Below are 25,887 nucleotides of genomic sequence, written 5' to 3' on the forward strand. Positions count from 1 at the left end.
GGACGGTTAGTTAAGTTAGAAAAATTCGGGACTTGTTACACAGTTAACGTATCTCGTTGTGCTAAAAAAAAAGAGAAAACTAAAAAAAATAAAGAAACCGATAGAAGTTTTTTTTTTTAATATAAAATGTTTTTGTTTAAATTAAAAACTATAAAAATATTATCACAAAAAAAATAAACATAAAACTTTTTACAAAAAAACAATTTTTCTTAATTCGATGCGAAAAGAAATTGCAAATTATCATGATTTTTTTAGGTAAAGTTTGCAAAAACTTTTTTTAACTATAGTAGTTTTTTTTTTTGACACTATCACAATAAGATTTTTTTAAAATATTTTTTAAAGGAACTTGTAAAATTTTGCTCGGAATCGATTAATGAATTAACATACCTCTTTTGAGCAAGCCCTTAAAAAGTTATCTCACAAGTTTCTAGTTAAAAAATATCAGTGCATAATTTTATTTGTATTTACAGCGTGTAACAGAAATAAAACTTAATGTTGAACAAGTGAAATAATTAAAAATCTTTCTTAAAAATAAACTATAAAAATTAAATACAACTCTTATACAAAAATTATATATAATATTTGATATTTTAATTAAAGAGAAATCATTCGAATTTTCGAGGGTATATTAAATCATATTTATGTATCATTCGTCAAAATTTGAAACAATTCAGAATTCCTCAGTTGCTCTGTGTTGTTAGCGTAGGTCTAGCAAAATCAAAGTTGATTAATTAGAAGAATGATTGAGACAGAGCAATACAAATTTTGAGATTTGATACATAAATGTGCGTAGTTTAAATTTCAATTCAAAAAATTATCTGTATTCTTAATTTTAAAATTTATATTCTTAAACATTAAGTATAATTTCTGTTACGCCTACCAATTAGTCCCAGGATCATAACTCAAAGAGACAGTAAAATCTCTTTCACATGAACCCTGGGATATTTTTTTAACATGAGTTGAATTGTTATCTTAAAATCTATTCTGAATTGAATAAATATCTTGAAGCATTTTAAAACTCAGTTCAAAATTTGAATACCTCAATTATTTACATACGCAACTTTTTCAAAACTAAGCGTTTGAAAATTTTGATTTGTTAAAAAGCTTAAAAATTTCAGTCAGCCAAATGCCTAACTGGACTTTATTACAAAAAAGCATCGCGTACATTTTTATTTTGCATTAAACCATATTTTTTTTTTTAGAAAAAATTCGAATCCTTAATAAAGTACAAAACTATGCTTTTTTTCTGAACAAGCATTTTGTAAACATTTTCATAAAAAATATTTCGTTTTAAAATTTTCAGTCACAAATTATTTTTAGCTTAAATAATTTTAGCTCAAAATCAAAATTTCGCAGTCCTCTAAATAGACAATATATGTTCCCAAAATGTATTATTATAGCAAAAAAAATGTGTAATACTCTAAGAGAAATCTAAAATTAAAAAATAAAACAGCCTTATTTTTGATATCCTTGCATTCTTATCCAACTACAAAATTTGTTTCACACAAATTAAATTCATATTGGCGCATTCGAACAATGAGTGTAATTAATTTTTTCCATCGATTATTATACAATAAAAGCGTCAAAATACAACATGAAAATGGCCGAAGTGTGTTGAAAATCAAGAATTTTTACCATTTGAAATTCTCAAATAAAATATGCGAAAACTAAATCAAGTAGCAATATGGAAATTCTTATTGCAGTGAAATTTAAAAAAACACATCTCGAAATCTTCTGCAGTTTTACAATGCGCACAAGCACGAAACATCTAATATACACCTACAATTAATATGCAACATCATTTTTTCGCTGGTTAATGATAGCGCTAGGGAATCTCCTTCTTCCAAACAATAACTTTTGATGTTGATACTACGGTTGAAGAAACATTACAGCAACAAACAGAAAAGACTTTAATTTATTTCAGTTTAATACAGGGAGCGAATATGAGTATGATAAACTTAATCGTTATGGATAAAAGATGAATCCACAACATGAAACCGACGATCCACAACATGAAATCGAAAATTCTTCTCTCATAAAACATGTTTGTAGTTGAATTAGAAAGAGATAAGGAAGCAGCAACAATCATCATTATTTAATTGTGACCAATTTAAACAATAAAAACTCTACTTACATTTACGTTTTAATTGCAACGCCATCTTACACATCTACTTATTAAATATTTACTCATGTGGTCTCTAATTGTTTTTTTTCTTTTTAATTAATAAATTTTCTCGTAAAATTTTCTAAAATCTATTTAGTTTTTTCTTTGCTTTTTTTAATAATGCTGTATTATTTTAAAAAATTGTTCATTTTGATTGTACATAAATTACTTTTATATCAGGTAAATAAAATTCATTTTATTGTATAAATTTTTCGTCAGATTTTAAAATGAGGAAAAATGATTTTCAATAGTTTTTTTTTTACCAGAAAAAATGTCAGTGAATTTTCGGGCCATTATAAAATTAGGTACACTAAGTATACTAAGTTTTATTGTGTTTAGTATCACTAAAATATTGGAAAGAAAAATGATTTATTTCATTTTTTTCAACGTAATCGTAAGATGAAGAACCAAATTTAATGCCGCCCAGCGGAAATATATATAAGTTTACTATCTATCTATTAATTAATATTTTATTATCTTTTTATGTCCAAATGCTAGTTTATCCTTTTCATAAGATTTGTAATTATTATACGTGGAACAAAAAAAACAATAAAATCTTTAAGTTCAGTTCCTATGAGTTCCCCCACAAAAATATAATTATATCATGTGAGGAAAATTCATTGTATTTAGGATTTGAATTTACTATTTATTGATTTTTTTCCCGTGTAAACAATTAAATATATAAATGTAAAAAAAATTCTTACAAATTCTGTTTAAACAATAAACTAGTAACTAAATATAAAAGATAGTGAAATATTTTTCACTAAAGAATATTAAAAATTTTTCCATCTTAACAAGATATTGAGTAGACAGAGAACTGATAAATATTTCTGCTAGGCAATATTCACCTCGGTTATGCACACAACGAATTGGAAAATAAAGGGGTCATTTTTCGATTATTCTGTCAAGTTGTATTCAAAAATTTACAACCATTTTAGATACAATAAAACTTGAACGTAATTTATTCCAATAAAATTCACTTTCCCGTTTTAATAAACACTATTTTCTAAATTTCCCAAGCGAAAAATTCAGCATAGAATATATTTAGAGCATTTATTTATTGATTAAATATTTTAAAAATTTATTTAAGATTGTGTGAATGTGTTGTGTGTAATAAGATTTATAAACTGTAAAAATGAAAATAAAATACGTGAAAACCAAATTTTTCATACCGAATTTTGCACGTACATTTTATTTTTTATTCAGTTTAGATAGTTAAGACATTTAAAGCTACAAACAGTGATTGAATTCTTACACATATATGTTTTGCCTTTAACGATTTAAACTGAAGAAAAATAAATAAAAATCCTACAAAAATATATTCGAAATGTCGTATAAATTTAATACTCCGCATTCAAACAATTTATTACGGATTTATTATTAATAAGCTACTTTAAAATTTAGCAACCAACAATCACCTAGCAATTTTTATTCTTCGATTGATATTTAACAATTCACAGAAAACATTGAATATGATATGAGTAAATTAATATCGAGTCTAAATAAAAATTTTTACGGTTTTCACTTAGCTTGTTTTAATTAAAATAACTGGTTTTCACGTATAATAAAATGATCAAGAGGTTTTTAAAAATGAAATTATTATTATGAACCAACTCGTATAACCTAAGCGATTCAAAAGATCTGTATGGTCATTCTTCCAATTTCGACGTAAGAGGTTGATTTTTTAAAGAAACATTTTCAACGAAATAAAGATTCTACTTGATCAAATGTCTACGTGTTATAAACAACTTTTAATTTTTACCTTTTAATGCCTTCATCTTGATCACTAGTTTCATGTTCGATTACAATATTACTATCAATTTCATCTTCTACACGAGTAATCTGTTCTGTAGGACGATTATCACCACTACAACTCACTAAACTTGATGGTTGCGATAAACTATGGTAAATTGAAAAACTACTGTTACGTGACGTTGATGACGATAAACCGAATAAACTTCGACTTAAATATGGGGATGAAGAAGCTGCGGCTCCGCTACCTCCTGAAGAAGGGGACGATGGTACAAAACTACTCGGATTGGGGGTTTTCTCACTTGATTTACTACTGCAGGCAATCGGTTGTGATGTACACGATTGGCTCATTTGTTGGTGTGGTTTTATTGATCCTATGCATTCTATTGGTAGGGATTGTGTGTTATCCTGATGAATTGAGGATTTTGTTAATGTTGCCTCAGTATGCATTGTTGTTGTACTCGTTTCCATTGAAGAGTGTCCTGAGGGATTGGAATTATCACGACGTACAGCTGCAATTACTTCCTCGGAAAGTGGTTTTACTCGGACACGATAGAATCGTGTTCCTTTAGGAAAATGATAACGATTTTCAGTCTAAAAGAAAAAAGAAAACGGGACTAATTTATTTTCATTAAGCGTAAAATCGATTATTATACAAATATTCTTAAATTTTCAGAGATCAATTGAAGGGATGAAACAAAATTTCTTCATAACATTTAATTCATGAAAAAGTATAGTTATTTTATTCACCTCAAAAATAAATGATGTTCACCTTAAAAATCTTTTCGATTATAAAAAATGTTTTTAGGAATATAATACAATTTTTTCGGATATTTACCTTTTTAGCATAACAAAATTCCTTTTCAATAATTTCGCCAACAGCCTTATCCTTTTTAGTGGCTTCAGTAGGCGGTCGTAAACCTAATGAAGGTATACAATCTGCATTTAATACAAATATTGAACTGGAATCTAATAATAGCACATAATTCTGAAAATTTTTATCCCATACAACCAACACGCGATCGCCCACACTACATAAATTTATGTTGATATTGTACGCTTGGATTAATGCTAACTGACTGGAGGATAACATACGATGAACACGATTCTCTGTACTCGTTGACGCGTCACATGTTTGTGGACGATTTTCAGCACTCCTAGAAAAAGAGAAATAAAAAATTGTTATACATTCACGGGGCAGCGAATATTTTCCTTTAAATACTTACGTTAAAATATTCGTTGGACAAACAGCTACCGATGCTCCCATACTTTGTGCCATATTAGTGAACAACATAGATCCTGCAGTCTGCATTGGTGAGAAAATTAATCGTTTTGAACGTTCTTTAGATAATTCTGCCTCCAAGCGACATCGATCTTGTTGTAATTGATCGATTTTTTCCAACAAGGATTTAGTTTCCTGCTGTTGACTTTCAACAGGATTATTTTTTAAACCATCATCATCCGTTAACTGCTGAATAACCTCTTTATATTTACGACATTCACGACTTAATGCTTCTTCTCGAAGCATCAATGCCTCAATTTGTTTATCCTTATCTTCGCGTAATTTACGTATCGAATCACTAATAATCATATGCCGTTCATCTTGGAACTTCACTGTTAACATATCAAGTTTTGTTGACCATTTTTCTTGTTCTTCTTCGATGGCTTTTTTCACAGCATCTTCCTGCTGTTGAATTAAATTTTCTTTGAGCTGCGCAATTATTGATTCGTGATTAATTAGCTCGATCACATCGATACGATCAATGCGTTCTAAGCTTGTATCACTAGGACTACGTTCCATATTCGCTACCGTCATTAAACGAAATCGTGAGCGTAATGATTCAATTTCACTTTGATGTTCTCGCTGCATTTGTTCACGTAACTGTTGTAATGCGCGTTCATGATCATAATGCAAATTCTCGATTTGTTTTTCGAACTGTTCACATTGAATTAACGCTTGTTTTAACTTCGTATCAGAATCAATATATTTTTCATTGATTTCTTCCACACGTTTTTTATACGCACATTCGGTACTAATTTTTTCTAATTTTAGTGTTCGAATATCGTCATCTTTGGCAATAGCTAAATTTTTAATATCATTCATTTCAAGTTCATGATCAACGGTTAATCGCTGAATTTTTTCACGCTCACGTAAAGCGGCCTCATGTTGATATCGTTCCCAAGCTTGTAGTAAATCTTTACATTGACTAGTGAATTCTTGTTTTTCGACATCTAAGTCTGATTTAATTGCACTCATTTGTGTACGTAAAGCAGTTGTTGCTAGCTTTGCGAATTCGCATGCTTTATGCAATGCATCTTTAAGATTTTGTATTTCTAATTTTGACGTACCCAAATTATCCTACAAAAATATTTCGAAAAAAATTACTAAAAACACTGACGTGGAAATATTTAGAAATTTTTTTAATTAAAATACATTGTTTATTAGTATTAGGGTTGCCAATTTATTATCAAAGGTGAAAACTATCCGACATTTCTCGAAATTAGTGATAAAGTTTGGAATATGTATCAATTTTAACAAGTTAAGCGTCAAATGCCTCACTAGATCATTTTCAGTTTCTTAATTCGCAGCGCGTAATCACGGATGAAGATTTTGAAAATCAAACGAACGCTCAGAGTTTCGACCCCTTTAAGGTTGTTTTCTTGGTATCCCGATCAAAATGGACACGATGATCCAAATACAAACGCTTCTAAGTTATGGGCATTGGATTGCCAATTTACTGTGTTGAAATTTGGTTTGTATTGAATATGTATTAGGATTATCAGGATGCTAAGATCCGCAAAATCTGTCATTATGAGCAAAGACCGAGACCCAATTTCAATAAGATTCCTGCGGGGTACTATATCTATGCCTGAAGGCTCAGTTCTTCAATTATTTTTTCAATTTTAAAACAAATAAGGCGTCTATTTAAAATGAAAATTAAACGGGCAACCCTAGTATAAAATTTTTTATGATAAATAACTTAAATAAAAATAAACGTGTTAGTTTAAGGATAATTGGATAAACTTAAGGATAATTATAAAAAATTAAGGATAATGAGCCACCTGATTCTACATACCAAATCCAAAAATAATTTTTAAATAAATTATAAACTAAAAACAAAAATAAATAAAAATTATGTACGATTGTTAGTTTTTCTTTTTGAATTTCGATCATTTTCTTCATTTTTCAAATCATATTAGAGGGAATACAATACGATAATTGAGGCCATAAGGAATTGTTATGTTAATGTACGTACAGTGATTGAATATAATTAAATAAGCGAAATTGTGCGAAATGTTCTAGAACAGATGTTAGTTACTAACTTATTTTCCCCTAAACCAATATCGTTACTACAGAGCCCTTTAAAATATTTCGTATTTTGATAGCATACAAGTTCTAGGCAGATACTAACAATTTTTCTTATTTCATTTCTAAAACACTCTGTATACTCTTTTCATGCCTAGATTATCTTTTCTATCACTTCCCCCTAATATAAAGTGTGATTTTGGAAAATTTTATTTAAATTTAAGGTTATGCGTGAAAAGTAGGCAAAACTTCACAAACGAACTTCGTTTGAATACAAGATCTTCTTGAAACATAGCTAAGAAAACTCTCCATTAAATTACCTTTAAAGCAAAAAACAAAAAATCCAAATCGGTTCATCCATTTAGGAACTACGATGCCACAGACAGATGCAGAAAGTAATAAATAGATTATATAGATGTAGAAAGTTCTTAGAAATCTGCAGTTTTTTTGAGGTTACGGATTTAGAAAGAGTGCGAAAAAAGAGTATAAAGTAAATTTAACTTCTTGGGTCAATACAATTCGAAACGTTGTCTTCGATAATAGTAGGTTGTTTTACATAAACTACCCGATCATCATAAAATCAATAGATTTTATTCAGATAGCTCACGAATCGATAGAAGTAAAAAAAGACAACACTTAAGTTTTGTGGTGTGTAATCATACTAAGCCCGTAATCCAAAAACAAAACACGCATTTTTAACATGAGTTTCAACGGCAATTATTCGTCATTTTAATGTGAACCAAGCTTCGCAATGTTTGGCCTACTTTTACGTAATTACACTTTGTATTGTTCGCGTTAAAAGAAAAATTTACAAATGACTATGACAAATAAAAAACAAAAAAGCGGTACACTAAAAAACATTGTCAACCTACGAATTTGGATAGTTTATAGAGTGTTACAAAAAAAAAGAGAAAATGATTTTTATCGAAAAAAGTAAATTAATAATAATAAAAAAAAGAAATTAAATTCATTTTGTTTTGGTGTCGACGATAGAAATGTACCTGGAGGAGAGCAACCACAGTATTCGAATCATCCAGTTGACGCATTAATTCAGCGGGAGGGAGCAACAATAATGATCCCCCACCGCCATCCGTACTAAGACTCGATGGCATTGATTCATCAATATAATATTCGGTGGTCACAAACTCTGATGGCATCATCATCTGATGGCCCTGGGATAACATGGATACTGATGTTGGTGATTGGCCAGATTCAGATAGGACAGGACTGCTGTTACTACGCGCCTTCAGATCAATACAGGATTCAGTTACTGAGGATTCTGGTTGTATGGATATATTAGAAGGGGATTTTGGTTGTGTTTTTACAAGACAAGTGCATGTTTCATTCCCGGATGTTAATGCTAAGGATGGTTTGAATACATCATCCGAGCGCATTTCAAATTTTAATGATTTTATAAACATGCATTCATCTTGGTGTATGGTGCGTGAACGAATATTGGTTTGTATTGTTGTTGTGGTACGACTGAATGCGCGTGGTGGTTTTTTAGGAGGTAAAATGGGGTAAGGAATATTTCCTCTGTGATCACCAACCTCTGTGAGCGTTGACGCATCAAGCGTTGTCGTTCGTGTTGTTGATACATTGTCTGTTGTTTTATTCTCGAACTGTAATTCAACGGGACTTTGACCCACTTTTTCAAATTCTTCGGTATCCGTTTCAGATTCAAAGCCTCTGTTTTATTTTATTTTTTTTGAGAGGAAAAAAAACGAATAAAATTATACAAATTTATACAATAGTTTAGAATTATTTCAAATTGAGTATTTATTAAAGAAAGAAATATTCAAACGATACAGAAATATTCAAAATGCACAGGACTCGAACCCGAACTTTGTGTTAAATTGTGAACGAAGTTTGTGAAAAATCGTGTTGAAATGTAAGACTGATTGTAGTTCATTGTCTGATAACCTTATTTTAATGCCTTAATAAATTAATAATATAGTAAGGCTTGCTTGCTATTATTTAAAAACAAAAAATTACCTGTCAAAATCTTTTAAATGATGATGTGCTAAATGACTTGATGCACCAGATATTTGACTATCAGTTGGCCGTAACAAACCACGATCAAGTACACTTCCTAATCCAGCATCAGCTACAGCTTGAACTAACCGATCTTCGATACACCGGTCATCACCTACACCTCGTTCTTCGAATTTAACACCAGATAACTGTTTAAAAAAATGCAATTAATTCCAAGCAAGTTTCGTTATAATAATTGAAACTTACCGATTTTGATTGGAAGAATTGTGTAAATGCTGCAAAATCAGGTATTTTGATTTTTTCAGCAATTTCTGGTATTTTCTCCTTAACCATATCGATATCTTCCATTGATAATAATGGTAAATTACAATCAAATAATGGAGGTGGTTCAGTGGCATAAGGGGGTGGCATATCTGTTAAACCAGTGAATAATGCATTTAAAAAATGCTCTTCAAATTCAGCATGGAAATCTGTTCGACGCATTAACTCTTCACTATGTATAGAGGTTAAATGGCAAGCTAAATCTGATGCCCACTGAAAAAGAACGAACATTTTATTATTGGACACACTAATGGGAAAATTTTGGGAAATGGGAAATTTCTTTAATTTAACTAAAATGTACTCACCGTTAAAAAAGCTTGTGAAAATTGTCGTCTACGTACAACTTCTATAACAGCATTTAAATACATTTCTGGAGCTTTATGAATTTGATCCAAAACACATAATAAATAATCCAAGTGCTTTTGTTTGGACGTAAATGTTGATAATTTATAATCACATTCTAATAATTGTCTTTCACCCGTTAAAATCCATCTAAAAAGTTAAAATACATATTGATAAATGCTATTTGATCAAATTAAGTCGTCTAGATCAAATTATGACGTAAATTTTGGTTACTGAATACATTTATACCATTTGAGAGAGGATGGACCATTTGGTAATACATTTTAGCATAAAAGATTTTAAATCACAGAGATTAGCAGGGAATGAATGTTCCACATATTCTAGTTTTCTTTTTTCAAGCTTAGTGTTAATCAGAGACAGAGTAATCGTTCTCTCCTTCTTTTTCAATGTAGAAAACCAAATTATAGTTGTGGTGCACTAGATGGCGAAAACTTTCAGTATACAAACCCTTCAATAAATTTCCTTTTATACTTCTTGTTCCCTTTTAGAAGTGAACTACTACTACTACCCTCAAAATGCCACTTCTAGTACCCTCGAAATGCCCCCAATTGTTATCACAGGTGCGCGTCTCTTGTCATTTTATTTTTCCTTTTTACGATTGTCAATCCAGGAGCAGTTTGAACTTTGCAAAGGGGAATTTACGAAGTTTTTATGTTAACAATTTTCTGTTATTTGTGATATTTTAAATATCTCGAATAAATTAGAATGGGTGATAAATATCACTATTTACTTACCCTAAGCGTCTATGTAAATTTATGCATAATTCTTCTTTTGCTTTATTGCACCTACGCCGAATATCACGAAGTAAATTATAATTTTGTAACATAACATTTAATTGACGTCGATGTGACGCACAGAGATCTGGTAATATGGATGCATCCCCTAAATTACTCGCCCTATTTTGATTCTAAAAATAATATTAAATTAGTTATGTTACACAAAAATTAAAGCCATTAATTTTCTAATAAATAGACCAGTCCCTAGACGCAAATCACATCAATTGTTGGGATTCCTTCAAAAAAATTCCAAGTCTACTCCGATAATTTCCATTTACGTTATTTCAAAATATAACGATTAATAATTTTTTTTCCTCAAATTTGATCACAACGGATTTTAAAAAAAATTAAATTCATATCGATGAAAACTTTTCTTTAAAAATCACTCTCACCATAAAATAAAAATCCAGTCGCTATTATTATTATATTTACAAAATTGTTATAAACAGCGATCAAATTTAATTTATGAATTTAAAAAACATTCGCTAAATCGTTCTATTTCGAAGTAAACGTGTATGAGAATTATCGGAGAAGACGAGAAATAAGTTTTAAAGAAATCCCAAAATTGATGTAACGAATCAAGATAATGTTTATCTCTAATAATTTGATTAAAAATGGCATTCTAAGCCCAGGCTCAAAAAAAAAATTTCTTGTTTTAATCATTAGCTTACCTGTAAAAATGAATGTGCTAAATCTGCTTGTTCATCGACCAACCGTTTCGCATCACACATTAATTGTTCTAAACCAAATAGACGATCCCCGAGTCCCGATATCTCTTTAAGTGGATAATTTTCTATGTAACTAAGCGTAATATCTTTTTCCATTATCCACTGTTCAATACATTTTTCACTTAACTCCTCCATTAGTAAATTACAATCGTACGCAACTTGTTGTAGCGTAAATTGACTATCTTTCATTGAGACCCATTGTAACAATGATATGGGTCGCATTTCTTCAGATTCTTCTTCGCTACTACTACTACTTGATGATTCGCCACTCTCATTTTGTTCATTCGAATTTTGATTTTCTTCTTCATCCGAATGCGCTACTTCTGTTAACATTGGAACTTGTGGTACATGTTCTGCTTCAGATTTTTTTAATAATGCGGGGATCACAGGTATTTTACTTAAAATTTCTAAATTGGTACGAAAACTAAAACAAAAGAAAAACAATTGTCAAGGTAATTCTCTAAAGAGATGAAGAAAGTTAGATTCGATATGCAATACTGGCCCTTCGAGCCGAATTTTTTTAAATTACGTATAATTGTTTATATTTTTACAAATTTGATACTTACTTTTGCAAATGCGGTCGATAACCTTCAATTCTTTCCAATTGTGAACGATGTATCCTTAAAAAGGCATCAGAACGTTTACGGAATTCGGAAACTAAATCATCTAAATTTGCCGCTACCGCAGCCCAACCCTGTTGTTGTCGATGTTGATCTGATACTAATCGTTCACATATTCGATGTTGTTCACGCGACAATTCATGAAATTTTTGCGCTAATTGTGCTCGAGCAACAACTGTGTTATATGAAGCCGGTAAATTACTAGATGCTTCTGTTTGTTCCTTTAAATCGATATCTAAAAATATATATTTTTAAATTAATATGACTTGTTAAAAGAAGTGTTTGAAATAATTTACCTGGAGTTGGGTCAGGTAACGGTTTTGGTGGTTCCGGACTTTCTGCCAATTCTTTACTAAACAAGTATACTGGATTGGTGTCTGTTCCTGTTCCAAAACTACATACACGAGCATGATTTTCTAGACAATGTCCACCACTCATCATTAATACTTGTTTGTCAACTGGAATACCGAAAGCCCTTTCGATTTCTTCCTTTAGTTTGTCCACACTAAAAAAAATTAAAAATAATTTTTTTTAGTATAATTTATCTACCAAAATGAGTTTTACGTTATGTTTATGGTAAATCTATCAGGGGTGTTGTTCTACAAGATGATAGAACCATTTTAAAATATTGAAGCTATTACGCCAGTAGAATCTTACAAAGAAAAAAAAACGCAAGTAAAATCGCAAAACGCGATGTAAAGCTGCTTTTTTAGTATGTTATTTGGACCCCTTAGGAGAGTGTGAAACTACATTTGGCGAGCAAAAAAAGTTGTGTTACCTTCGAAATACATGAAAAACTACAAATTTTTTTTACTTTTTCTGTTTTTGCAGTTCAATTCAAAAACTATGAGCTTCTGACATTAGTTGCTACTATTTTTTTGAAAGTATATCAAATTTGAAACAATTGAAGCCAACCCACAGCTCCGTAAGCTCTAATAGTTTTTGAGATACGATGCTTGAAAAATTTGCATGGTTTTTAGAAATTCAAAAAGCATTCTCTTTTTCAATTTATTCTAAAAACTAACCTTCAAAAACGCATAAATTAAAGGAAAACCTTTAGAAACAACCCCTATAAAGGGGTTTCATTTTATACATAGCTCAATGTAATTATAATAAAAAAAATACCCATCAGACTAATTTAGTAACAGCTTAAAATAAATTATTAATTAGATACGATACAGTGCAGGACAAAACATTGATACATTATTATTCTTTTGAAGCCATACAAAATCGATTACATTATCGATTCGAAGAGAAAGGGTTAATAACATTCGTTAATCACGTGAAGCATAGTATTTAAAAACAAGTGCTTTTTAAGAAAGCTTGTTAAATGTTACAAAAGCTTTATACACACATAAAGCTCGGTAATAAATAATTTTTTTATTACATTAATGGAAACTGAAATTGTTTTAAATCAGAGCTATTTTTCGTTCAAAATTCACAGATAAATTTCAGCATTACTCGCATTATGGAAAAACTACTAGAAATATCGAAATGTGTGATTCTTTTTTAAATATCATATAAGATCATTTTAAGCTGTATTAAACAGAAATATGATCATAGAGGAAAGGATAGATATGACATACTTTCTGTTTCGAAATCAACAGACTTGAAATTATCTCTCCTCAGTTCTTTCAGTAAAAAAAAGTGGTGATAAACATAACATAATAATACTTAAATAATCGTTTAAATAAGATAAAACAAAATATAAAATACATAAAACTGATAAGAATCCCCATAAAAAACATTGAAATACGTTTCACAAAAGTTTTTTATTATTTACTTATAGCTTTTTTACATTTATTTCTTAAATTAAAACTTTTGAATAAAAAGAAATATGCCGTTGTTTGTGTCAATATGACACCATCATATTTTCGTTATTTAAGTATCTTAAAAAATTTGACCCATCATCTTGGATGACTGTGCAAAATTTGAAATCGATATTCCTAAAAATAATGAAAATATGAGGGGTGTCTCCATCTTAAATGCGATGCACTATATGAGTCTGTTTTTATGAACTTGGCTATAACAACTTTAAAAAATATTTTCTTGAAATTTGAGAAGTAATACAATTTTGACATTTCCAAATTGAAGACTAATTTGTGGAGTTTATAGCAAATCATTAATTAAGTAACAGTTCTTTGTTTTTAAAGAAAGGAACATCTGGGAATTTTTTATTTTTAAATTCTACGTCATTTGAAAACTGCCATATTTTGAGAGCAGGGGATGTTAGTGTAAATTTTTGCTCTGGCACAATTATTACAAGAGTTAACTTAATATAATTTTTTTTTTTTTGCAAAATAAAAAAAAATGTTATCATTCACTAAAATGATAAGAACCGTATAAAAAAAGACAAAGATAAAATTTAAACATTTGTCATAATGCCAATAAAAAAGAAAAAATGTGCAACATTTGTGTTTGAATAAAATAAGAGAATGAATATGAACGGAACATAAAAATAAAACTTAAGAAAAGAAAATTGCAAACGTACATTTTGACATTGATTTCAATTCAATACAACTAAATAGTACAGCGGTCAAGGGCGGTTTATTGACATTTGTTATAAATTTTTTGGTATAAGCGTTTTCTTAGTATTCTTACTTGCTGATTCCGATAAAGATAAAGATTTTGGAGAAATTCTAAATGATTTTGATTCATGACAGAGTACATGCGTTAAGCAATGCGTGTAAGAAAGAGGTGTTATAGGTGTTACATGTTTCTTGCAAGGGTTGTAGCTTCGGTTCCCTTTAAGCTGTATGGATGGTTCTACTGTTACTGTGTGTGCTCATAGCAAGAAAACATGCCCATAATACCTCTTTCTTGTACGCATTGCTTAATGTACACATACGTACTCTCTCATACTCGTGGGAGATGTACTATACCAAGATGTAAATAAACAATTAGTATATTACATATTTACATGGTATAAAATGTAAAACGAATATGTTTCGAGTCGCTCTTGGCCGCTGTACTATAAGTACTGTTTAAAGATGTATAATAAAATATTTAGATACAATATAACACAAGCTGAGTGCTGAGTCCACGCGCGTCAAACGCGTCATACGTATAAACATTTATTACATCATTATGTAGGTGGATGAATTTTTATACCTTTTATTTATTAATAATAAGAATATTTCTTATTAATTTACACAACTGTTGTGTTACCTTTATACACAAATACAAATTATAATGTATGTAATTTAAAAAATATTGTTTTATTTAATGGTTACACAACATTTAATTGAAGTAGAAGAATTTCTGATAGAAAGTTAGTGTTTTCACCCAGAAAATTGAAATTTAAAAAAATTTATGGATCTTAGGATCCATGACAGAAGTGAAACCTCACTATTATAAATATTTATGATTGATTTATTGAGTGTAGAGTAAAAGGAGAATCATCTCTTATGACTGTTTGACCAAAAAAGTGTCCACAAAAAGCTGTTAGATTATAGTTCCAAAACCAACTAAAAAGGCGCTGATGACCACTAATGACTGATGGTTCATATTCATATATATATATATATATATATATATATATATATATATATTCATTCAAATGCCGTCATCAGCTTACGGCAGCGCCACCACAATTTCACATGACTTTATGGACACTTTTTATATACAGAGAGATGATTCTCCTTTTACTCTACACTCCATAGATTGATTATATAAAATGACAATAAATTGACATCTGTGAAAGGGGAAATAGAACTATTGTTAAATTTTAGTACACCAGCGCTTTCTGTGAATGGGAAATAGAACTATTGTTATACCATGTATAAGAAACATATCAAGGTATACTAAGTTTATTCCCAAGTTTGTAACGCTAAAATTTTTGACGCTACGAACAAAATTTTGGTATAGTGGTTCATAAAATCTCTATAGTTGTTAGTTTTAGAATCAAAATCCATGGATTCAAAAAATTTGCTGAAAACCATTTTCCCGAAAAACAAAAAATTTCGACTTAGTTGTTAAAAAACGCCCTTAAATAAAATATATAAAAATAAAACTTCTAATATCTCGATTAGTGTAAGTAAACTGCAAATAATTATCATATCAGATCTCAATCAGAAGGTGATTGGATTGCCTCCTAAAGATCTAATCTACTCTGGCATGTCTGAAATACGATTTGCATATATGAAATGGTGAGAAAAAGTATTAGATTTGCATAGTATTATTATTTAGATAGTATAATTTTCTTGACTTAAGTAGGTGATTTTTTTTTTCGCAGGAAAAGTGGTTCTATTAATGCAAGATAAACAGTTATCTCAGAGACGGATTTATTGTTGTCGGGTTGAAAAGAAGTTTACACCACAAAGTTATTTCTACAATAATAACCAATGAAATTTTTTTTTTTAATCGTTGTCATTTCTCCTCAAAAATTTATCGCTTTTACCTATGGTTGAGTTTGTATGTCAATTACAAATACAGTGAGTCCAAGGTAACCAGGACCTCTGGGATCTCAAGGGATCTAGAATTTTTTACCTCTAAAAGAGACTTTTCATCACATAAAGAATCTTTACAGTTTCCCAAATAGTCAGGTTGAACATTCATTAATTACGTAGGGAACAAAACATTTTGGGGGAAGGGGAGTAGTTTTAAAAAATGTAATCATGTTCTTTAGTGTTGGGAGGGGAGAGGTTAAACCCATTCTTACGTAAGATTTTATGACTTGAAATTTAATATTAGAAATAATGTATAAACATCGCGAACTAAAGTCTCTGTTCCTTTTCTAATAACGTTTTATTATTCGGCAAAACGAGATTGAATTTTACGTAAGAAGGGTGTTCGAGAAATCTTATGTATGCTTACGTGGGGAGAGGCGGTGTCAAAAATCGTCAATGAATGGCTCCTAGGTTGATGTGGAAGAAAGAAAATAGCTGTGAATGCTACTGAAAATTTTCTATAGTGTATACTTATTATTACAGATAAAATCTGACATAGTTTCTAACAAAAGACAGCTGCATCCACGTAGCTTACAAATTCCTAGAAAACATAATTTCATAACGACACTTCAAGACATGTAAAATCAGAGAGTTGGTAAAGGTTAAAGTAATAACGAAGAGGGTTCTCTCTGCTAAAGAACGATGCTGTATCTCATTTTTATTTTAAACTAAATTAAAGCACTGTACGACATGCCTTATTTCTATTAATTTATGACTTGAGTTCTCATCGGTAACTTAACCCAGCCCTGCTGTTTCACGAGCATACTATTTTCAAATTGATCATGTAAATTAGTGCATAAAAAAGTAGTTTTAAGCAAATGAAGCCGACAGACACACAAGTTGTTCATTATAAAAACATTAATAGTGATAATTAACTAAATTACACTGAGTATTTATAATTAAATAAAAAAAAGTTGCTGTGTAATGTTTTATTTGCTAACACAAAAATTAACATTTATTTTTTATCATAAATAATAATTATTGACTAATACTTATAATTAATGTTTAGGTTGATTGCAACGAACGCTAATTAATTTTTTGGAAATCGAATAACTTTTAATTTGAAGTTTATACATATTAAAGCCATGTTGAAGTTCAACGTTTTTTATTTATTTTCTCGAATTTTTCAAAAGGTTTCAATCACGAAGACCCAATTTATTTTGCTATCAAATAAATAGGAAATTGTCTGAAATCGATCCGAAACATCTCTCTTCAAATGGAACTTTGACAATATCTCAGAAATTATGCATCCAATCAAGAAACGTTCTCGATTTTTGTATTTTTGAACTATAGAAATTGAAGACAGAAAATTTTTCTCGTTTTAATGCAATTTTCTTAAGGGCCCTCGTAAAAAAAATACAGAAATCGAATACATTCGAAGGGTTGCCTGGTAGTGAAATACCGACCAGAATCTATAAGAAGGTAATTTCTCAGATCGATTTCGGACAATAATTTAGAAAATATTGGCCTGAGGATTAAAAGAACTAGATTTTCATGATTTTACGATCATCATTACTTTTGAAAGTCAGAAAATTGAGGGAAAATTTTTGCTAAAACTCAACCATAATTTTATTTAGAAAAAGTTTTCTTTGAAAATGGTAGACGTGCCAAAAATCATTTTAGCAATAGAGACAAGAAATGTAAAATTCTTTGAATATGAGGTCAAAAAATCATAGTTGGGATCTTTTGACCTCAGAGACCCCTGTAATTATAAACAATTGTCAGTATTTACAGATCAAATCAAATAATGTCTAAAAGGTTAAACTCACGCAGCGTTCTATTTAAACTGTAGAATTGATGAAATTAAATAATATATTTAACAAAATCGAATTATTATCTATAAAATTAAACATACATGTGTAAGACCTTGGTTAATTTCGTTTCCTTATCAAAATATAAAATTTATTTTAAAATAAAATCTTATCTATACAAGGAAGGTATTTTAAACATATATGCAGTACGACCTCTTATTATCAGTAGTGACAAAATGTTCACTTTATTATAAAAATTATAAAACTATTAATTTTATTACGTTTTACTTTTGAGAAATTCATGATTATTATAATTTTATGGCTAGGTTTATGGATAACCGCCCACAGTTAAGCACACAGAGGGTTTTTGATAAGAGGTCTCTTATCATTCTACAATTAAAACAGAATTAAGAATGTCAATAATTTACTTAAAAAATTCAGAACATGCTGACAACGTCATGAAAAAGTTAATTTCAAGTCAAATTATTTTATTATTGATGTAAAGTAGAGATAAAGTACACTTGAAAGCGGTTGCGAATTCTAGAAAAAAGTTGCAGAAAAGTTCCCCTCAAAACTAAATCTAATTTAATTAAGAAAGTAGAATTTTGTGGAACAAATGAAAATTTTTTCAAAATAAGTACAAGGTACAAGTTTTTAGGAGAAGGGTTTTAATGGGATAAGGGTCCCGGTTATATTTACAAGGGCTAAAAACAAAGAAAAAAATGTACAAATAGAAGAAAAGAAATAGGAAGAAAGCAAATTTTTGGTTAAAGGGTCAGATACAAGAGGTTCCCAGAGAGATTTACAAAACGCTTTCAAGCATTATAAATCCTGTCTTTAGTCTGTAGCCTCCACCAAAATTTAATTCTAGATACGCGCCTGAAATCATTTTAATACAATTTTTGTTTAATCATTTTTCGTATCCTGTTAGCAATATTTTTAAACTAACTACCGTTTTATCTAATTTTTCAAGTTAGTTCATTTTACCGTAATTTATTTTTATACAAGGTGTCCCAAGTAATAACAGCAAGACTTCGACAAGTGGTAGATAACGATGAAATCATGAAATATTCTCAATACACAACATGATTCTCATTCACAAATCATGAAGGATCCTTAGCTAACATTGTCATATTTCCAATTTTTTTCTAAGCAGGAATTTGGCGATATCCACAAAAATATCGTTTTTCTTACAAAATCTATACCTCGAAAAGGACGCTTTTCTAGCTATAATTGGGTAGATGACTAATATAGAATTTGTCACATTACCCATAAAAATGTAAAAATAAACCTGAAACCATAACAAAATTTGAAAGTTAAATTAAAATTGAATAAAAAAGAAGAATTTATAAGCATTCAAAGATTGTTGCCTGTCTCTTTCCTTGACGTCACTTTTTAAGTATTTTCTTCTTTGTTTAATTAGGAGTTATACGTTCATATTTTGCGCACTTCTATGAATTTTCGAAAACCAACTTCACTTTTCTGTCCGTTCAGTGACAATTATTCACCTGATGTAATTAAAAAACTTAGTCATCATTCCAACTGTATTGGGAAATTGCCATGATTTTCACGTTATCTACCATTTGATGAAGTCCTGTTGATATATTTTGGATCATTCTGTGTTTCATTCAAAAATTTACTCACATCACATTCACTTTAAATAATAAAACCTGCCCATAAAATAGTCAAATCTACACATCCGGTCTCATAGCAGTTCCAGTTGACCAATGTTTAAATTTGTATTTAGCCTTTACGCAATATGATTGAGAAGCGTTTAATAAATCACAGGGCGGAACTAAACATAACTTTATAAAACAAATAATAATGAGAGTGAATGCACGCACCTGCCCTAAAAAATGTAAATCATATCACGGTTTTGCTTCAATAATAGAAAATAAACTTGTAATAATATTAAATAAAAAATTTAAAGAAACCCCCGACATAAAGTCATATCTGTTTGATTTGTTTGTAGTATCAAAGCAACTAAATGGATAAACCGATTTTGATTTTTTTAAAGTAATTTGATCGAGAGTGTTCTCAGCTGTGTTTCAAGTAAATCTACTCAGTCGTTTGAATATCATTACCTCTTTTCTTGTTGTTCCAGGTACGGAATATTAACTTCGCATTTGAAACATAGCTAAGAACACTCTCGATCAAATTACCTCTCAAAACAAACATATAATCAAAATCGGTTCATTAATGTAAGAACTACAATATCACGCCACAAATTCAAGTCTGTTCGATTCGTTTGCGGCATCATAATAAGCTAAACCAATTTAAGTTTTTTCATATTTGAAAGGTAATTTGATCGAGAGTGTTCTTAGCTATGTTTCAAGAAAATCTTCTCACCCGTTTGAAGATCGTCACATCTTTTCTACTTTTATCGGGTACACAATCCTAAACATGCACTTGAAACATAGCTAAGAACACTTTTGATTAAATTACCTTTCAAAAAAAAATAAAAATAAAAATCGGTTCATTCGTTTAGAAGCTACGATGTCATAAACAGCCACACATCAGGCATGTTAAATTTATAACACCGTCTTTCTAGTCTGGGGGTTAAAAATGACCTGAAGTCAAAGAGTAAGAAAATTTATTAGTTAAAAACTTTGATTGAATAATGCACTTTATGCTCCAGGCTGTTACATTGTGGAAATGCAATTTTCTAAATGGAAAAATATTTTATACACATGCAAAGATTTAAAATTAGAATAATATATCAAATAAGTTGCACAAGTAAATGGATGCAAATATTTGACTTTGCAAAAATAAAAATTAAATAAACTGAAAGTTATCTCGTCTTAAGAATAATCATGTGCATGGTATTTCATTTTTTTTAGAAGGGGAGAGAAAACAAATTGCATGGCAAAAATTTTAAACTGACAACATGGTTTAAGAGTTAGCATCGTCATGAAAAAGTTAAGTTCAAGACAGCCTAATTTTGAATATTTCTTCTTATTGAAATTAGATACTGATAAAAAGCATTTAGCACTTGAGAACGGTGGCGTTTATTAGTATGCACATTGTTGATTTTAAAATCATTTTAAGGCAAGTATAACTTGTAACTGCCACAGAGTTTTGCCATTGCTAACACTGCGCTAGATATTAGTGCAATTTAAAAGAAACGTTTTATCAAATTATCTTAGAATGGCTGTAATTTTAATATGATTTAATTGGTATAATTAAAGAGTGCATTTTTAATTTTTCCAATACAATTTCGGGTACTTTACTAGTAAGCATCTCATGTTAATTAACGCAAACGCTCTCATGTGCAAGACTATTACTTAAGTTAAATAAGTAAAGGAATATCCGAAATTTAGCTGTCTTAGAATGAACTCTTGAAAACGTTGCCAGTTCTGGTATCAAAAGGAAATATTTTAAAGTTGTGGGGGGATTACTTTAAGAAATTAATACCAATTCATTTCATAAAGGTTTCGCAGTGTGTTTTAGAGCAAAAAGTAACTTCTGAAACGTGAAAGTAGAATCAATCAAACAGGATTTATCTGTCTAGATCAGGAGTAAGTAAAGAGAAAACTGTGATTGATGTTATATCAAATAAATATGATTCACAAATGGCAACTACTCTAAGGAGTGTCTAGAGAAAAAGAGAAAGGATGCAAAGCCTGGTTTTACGATATATGATTCTATAAAAAAACGTTTTCTAAATCATGGAAAACTCGGAGAATGGGAATGGGCAGAAGATGTAAGAGTGGTTGATGGATTTCAACCGTTAAGCGTGATCAGAGCCTCGCAGACCTGTCAGTGAAAAATCGCCTCAGATGTTTTTAAAATAACCCCCTCGGTATTTTCAATAAACTACGTGCGTGAACAGTATGAATGTACGTACACTGTCTATGTATTATAAAGGGCACAGAACTTTTATATTCAATATATTATTATTACATTTTTATTTATAGAATTTTCTGATTCTTTGTGTACTTTTTTTATTATTTTAAAAGGAAAAAAAACTCGTATTGTAAATATAATTGTCTACTTTTAAAGTACACTGACATTCATTGAAAACGGAACAAGATATATGTACTTTGGAATCGAGCTTCAAAGAGCTTTTGATTTAACATCCTACAAAATGACATCTTCGACACATTAACAACGAGGTGGTTTTAAAAATAACTAACAGTTTTCACTCAATCAAAAAATGGAGTTATTTTCATGACAGACACTACCGATGATTAAGTTTAATTCCAGTTGCAAGAGTCTTTTGCTCAAGGCGCATTTTTATAAAAAGATTTTTGCTTGGATATTTTTAACAAAGACAATTCTACGGATTTTATAGTCATTCGAACTTACTTTTTAATGTAATAATTTTTCGTTTAGTACAATTCATTTTCTTATAAAAATGAGACCTTCAGAAAAGATTTATGAGTAGTGTCATAAAAATATAATAGTCAAAAAGAAAATTTTTCACATTTTTATACCATGTATATATGAAATATACATAGTATATTAAGTTTAGTCCCAAGTTTGTAACGCTTAAAAATAATGATGCTAGGAAAAAATTTTGTCATAGGTGTTCATAAAATCACCTAATTGTTCCATTTCCGGTTGTCCGTCCGTCCGTCCGTCTGTGGACACGATAACTCAAAAACGAAAAAAGATATCGAGAAATTTTTACAGCGTACTTAGGACGTAAAAAGTGAGGTCAAGTTCGTAAATGAGCATCATAGGTCAATTGGGTCTTGGGTCCGTAGGACCCATCTTGTAAACCGTTAGAGATAGAAAAAAAGTTTAAATGTAAAAAATGTTCCTTATCAAAAATTAAACAACTTTTGTTTGAAACATTTTTTCGTAAACATCACTGTTTACCCGTGAGGGCGCCAATTAGGCGGGAATTTTATAATATGTACTATATTTGATTATCAGTTATCTATGTGTCACATGTTTGCATGTGTAATGTGATAAAGAAATCAACACTGACTATGCATGCTATTTCAACAATTAACTCAGTCAATTGTTTGTTTTCACTTGTTTATTTAAAAATACATTCTGTCGCCTTGACTTTTAAAATATTATCATATAAGATTAAATTTTTCGTGGTTACTGTCAATGATTTTTGTATATCTTCAAAATCCTTTTTCACCCAAAATGTTAAAAGCGGTGGGTCGTTTTTAACCTATTTGGAGTCCTGGATCCTTGTGTGCGGGGACCAATTTTGCTCCAGCTTATTTTAAAAGAGAGGTGACCTTTATTTCTAATAACTTTCTTTGAAATATTTTATTGTAAGTTCAATAGAGTGTTAAACCAGTTACCTATGTCACTTGTTAACTGTATTCATTTATAAAAAGTTGTCTGGTTTTTACGTCTGAGTCTTATTTCAGTGTATACGTGAGGTTTAAGTTTCAACATCAGACAAATTTTAAATGATGACTCATTGAAAAATCGTTTTCTTTCAAAGATATAATCTTGACTATCTGTATTTTTTAATGTTTAACTTTTTAATAAACATAATCTTATCTGATGATTATTATAATAATTTTTAGTTGTTAATCATTGACGATATTTTAATAAATGTTAACAAATTTTAATGATGAGTAATATAGTTTCTATTGTTCATAATTACACCTTTTTTAAGTTTTTAATTAATTTATTATTTTTAGTTTAATAATAAATATTTAATTAACGTCAAAAAAATAATGTTTAAGTAATTAGTATCTGAATTATTTAATAGGATTTCATAATATATAACAACCTTTGACTTTTAATTAGAATTAAATGCAAGGTTAGTTGAAATAAGGGCAAAAATAAGTATAGGAGAAATTTTTATTTAATTGCATTGTTTATCCCTACTTTTTGGTTTCAAATTTGGTATCAACAAGGGTTTTGGTATTAAGTTCGTTAATGAGAAAAATCGACAAAGTACAGTGGTTTCGCTAAGTACAAAATTTTCAAAATTAAATTATTTTTGTATTTTTGATCAAGGTACTCTTGTGATTTTTTTCTCTAGACGCTTTGGTTTTGAAATAAAAATTCTTGGAAAACTAAAAATGCAATATTCAATTTTAAGAAAAATGTGTTATTTTTTTTTTTTTCAATCTCTGAGGGAATTCGCTTAGCTAACGCAGCTCCTTCGCTGCAAATTTTCTTAATATCATGCGACAATTACACATAATAAAAATAGAAAATGACCTTGAATACGAACATCACATATCGAGAAAATTACTTAAACTAGAAATCTTTATATCGTGGCTGTCAGTACCAACAAAAAAATTGAATCAATATTAATTATTAATAGAAAATAAAATTATTTTGAAATTTTAGCAGAGTGCTTTTGCACATTCATGTTTAAATTAAATAAAAAGTTTTCTAAAACTCCAAACACTTTGAAAATAAAAAGACATAAAGATATAATACCATCACCAACTTCTTTTCCGTCAGTTTTAATTAACTAGCCTCTCGTTAAGTATATTTTATTTTATCGTTAAACATGACTGTCGCTACAGGAAATTGGAATTTGTTTGAATATTTTTAATCAATATTAAAAAATAAAATTATATTCTTTGTTATTTTAAATTTTTATAACAAAATATCTTGTAAAATTATGAATCATAATATTTCTTGTAATGGTAGGTCCACACGATACCAACTTCACACAGACCTCTATAGAATTTCGCTGCGCAACAAATCAGTGCATACAAAAGTCGGTATGATGGTCAAGTCTGAGTTTAAAAAGTCTGAGCACGGAAGTTGAAAGTATTCCCATATTAATGATATAAGTCTACACATACAATTCGTCATTATATTTACATAAACATTTTACTCATACTTTCAATCTGTACAGATATCTGTACAAACAATAGTCTTTATCGTGTGGACCCACCATCATAAGGTAAAAGTATCTACAAATGTATTTTAAGTTTGAAAAGAATAATATTGTTATAAAATATTACAAAACGAATCCCTTTTCATTTCAAGTATACTAGCTTTGTGCCCTTATGTCTTGACTGGTCTAATTTTAAGAAATCGAGTATTTCTATTTCTTATTTTTATTACAAATACACTAAAAACTTTTTATGAGATCTATAAATACCATCTAATAATCTGAAATGATTTCCAGAAATCAGAAAAAATACCCTATTTCTACGGTTTGAGCAACATAATCCAGAAAAAAGCAATTAATCTCAAATATTATAAATGTGAAAGTAAGCATGTTTGTTTGTTTGTTACGCTTTCACGCTAAAATTAGCGAGTGGTTTTTAATGAAACTGTACAGCAATATAGCTGATATATCAGAATAATACATGATATATAATTTATAAAGATATATTTAAAAAAAAAATAAATAAATTTAAGGTAGTACCAGCATGAAATCACTTTTCGACAGATTTGGCCGAATTTTTTTTCTCGGGTTTATCATAGCTTTATTTATGAATTCCTAAAATTTCATAATTTTTTATCGTTTAGATCGCGAGATATTTAAAGACAAAGTTCGCGATTTTGAGGGTCATGTCCCATTTAAAGCATGTAAAATGTCCGGTCTCTCCAACTATTTTTTATGATATTATTATATATTGAAGAAAAAGTAGAAAAAAATGTTTATACAATACAATTCTAAAAAAAAAATTTAGAAATTAATTTTCACTTTCGAGATATTAATTTTGAAGTAAATTGATCGAAATTGGGACGTTGGCATAATTATTTCCCATT

The 25,887-nt window shown here is 29.4% G+C and overlaps 1 protein-coding gene across 2 annotated transcripts in view; it reads right to left on the reverse strand.

The window, feature by feature from the left end:
* Window positions 1–3,341: 3,341 nt before the first annotated feature.
* Window positions 3,342–25,887, reverse strand: part of LOC123304648 (RB1-inducible coiled-coil protein 1) — a 43,780-nt gene continuing 21,234 nt past the window's right edge. Inside the window, exons 3-14 of one of the 2 annotated variants that reach the window (XM_044886375.1) lie at window positions 12,323–12,531; window positions 11,973–12,261; window positions 11,350–11,830; window positions 10,637–10,809; window positions 9,845–10,031; window positions 9,465–9,752; window positions 9,219–9,406; window positions 8,774–8,912; window positions 8,225–8,467; window positions 5,143–6,275; window positions 4,755–5,073; window positions 3,342–4,510 (exon numbers count right to left, since the gene is read on the reverse strand). In XM_044886375.1, the coding sequence (XP_044742310.1) occupies window positions 3,923–4,510; window positions 4,755–5,073; window positions 5,143–6,275; window positions 8,225–8,467; window positions 8,774–8,912; window positions 9,219–9,406; window positions 9,465–9,752; window positions 9,845–10,031; window positions 10,637–10,809; window positions 11,350–11,830; window positions 11,973–12,261; window positions 12,323–12,531 (4,237 nt within the window). In that variant the 3' untranslated portion in view covers window positions 3,342–3,922. The remainder of the gene's footprint in view (window positions 4,511–4,754; window positions 5,074–5,142; window positions 6,276–8,224; window positions 8,468–8,773; window positions 8,913–9,218; window positions 9,407–9,464; window positions 9,753–9,844; window positions 10,032–10,636; window positions 10,810–11,349; window positions 11,831–11,972; window positions 12,262–12,322; window positions 12,532–25,887) is intronic. The other variant, XM_044886376.1, reaches the window with a different exon arrangement.

The sequence above is a fragment of the Chrysoperla carnea genome, chromosome 1 (genome assembly GCF_905475395.1).
Source record: "Chrysoperla carnea chromosome 1, inChrCarn1.1, whole genome shotgun sequence".
In the NCBI taxonomy this organism is placed as follows: domain Eukaryota; kingdom Metazoa; phylum Arthropoda; class Insecta; order Neuroptera; family Chrysopidae; genus Chrysoperla; species Chrysoperla carnea.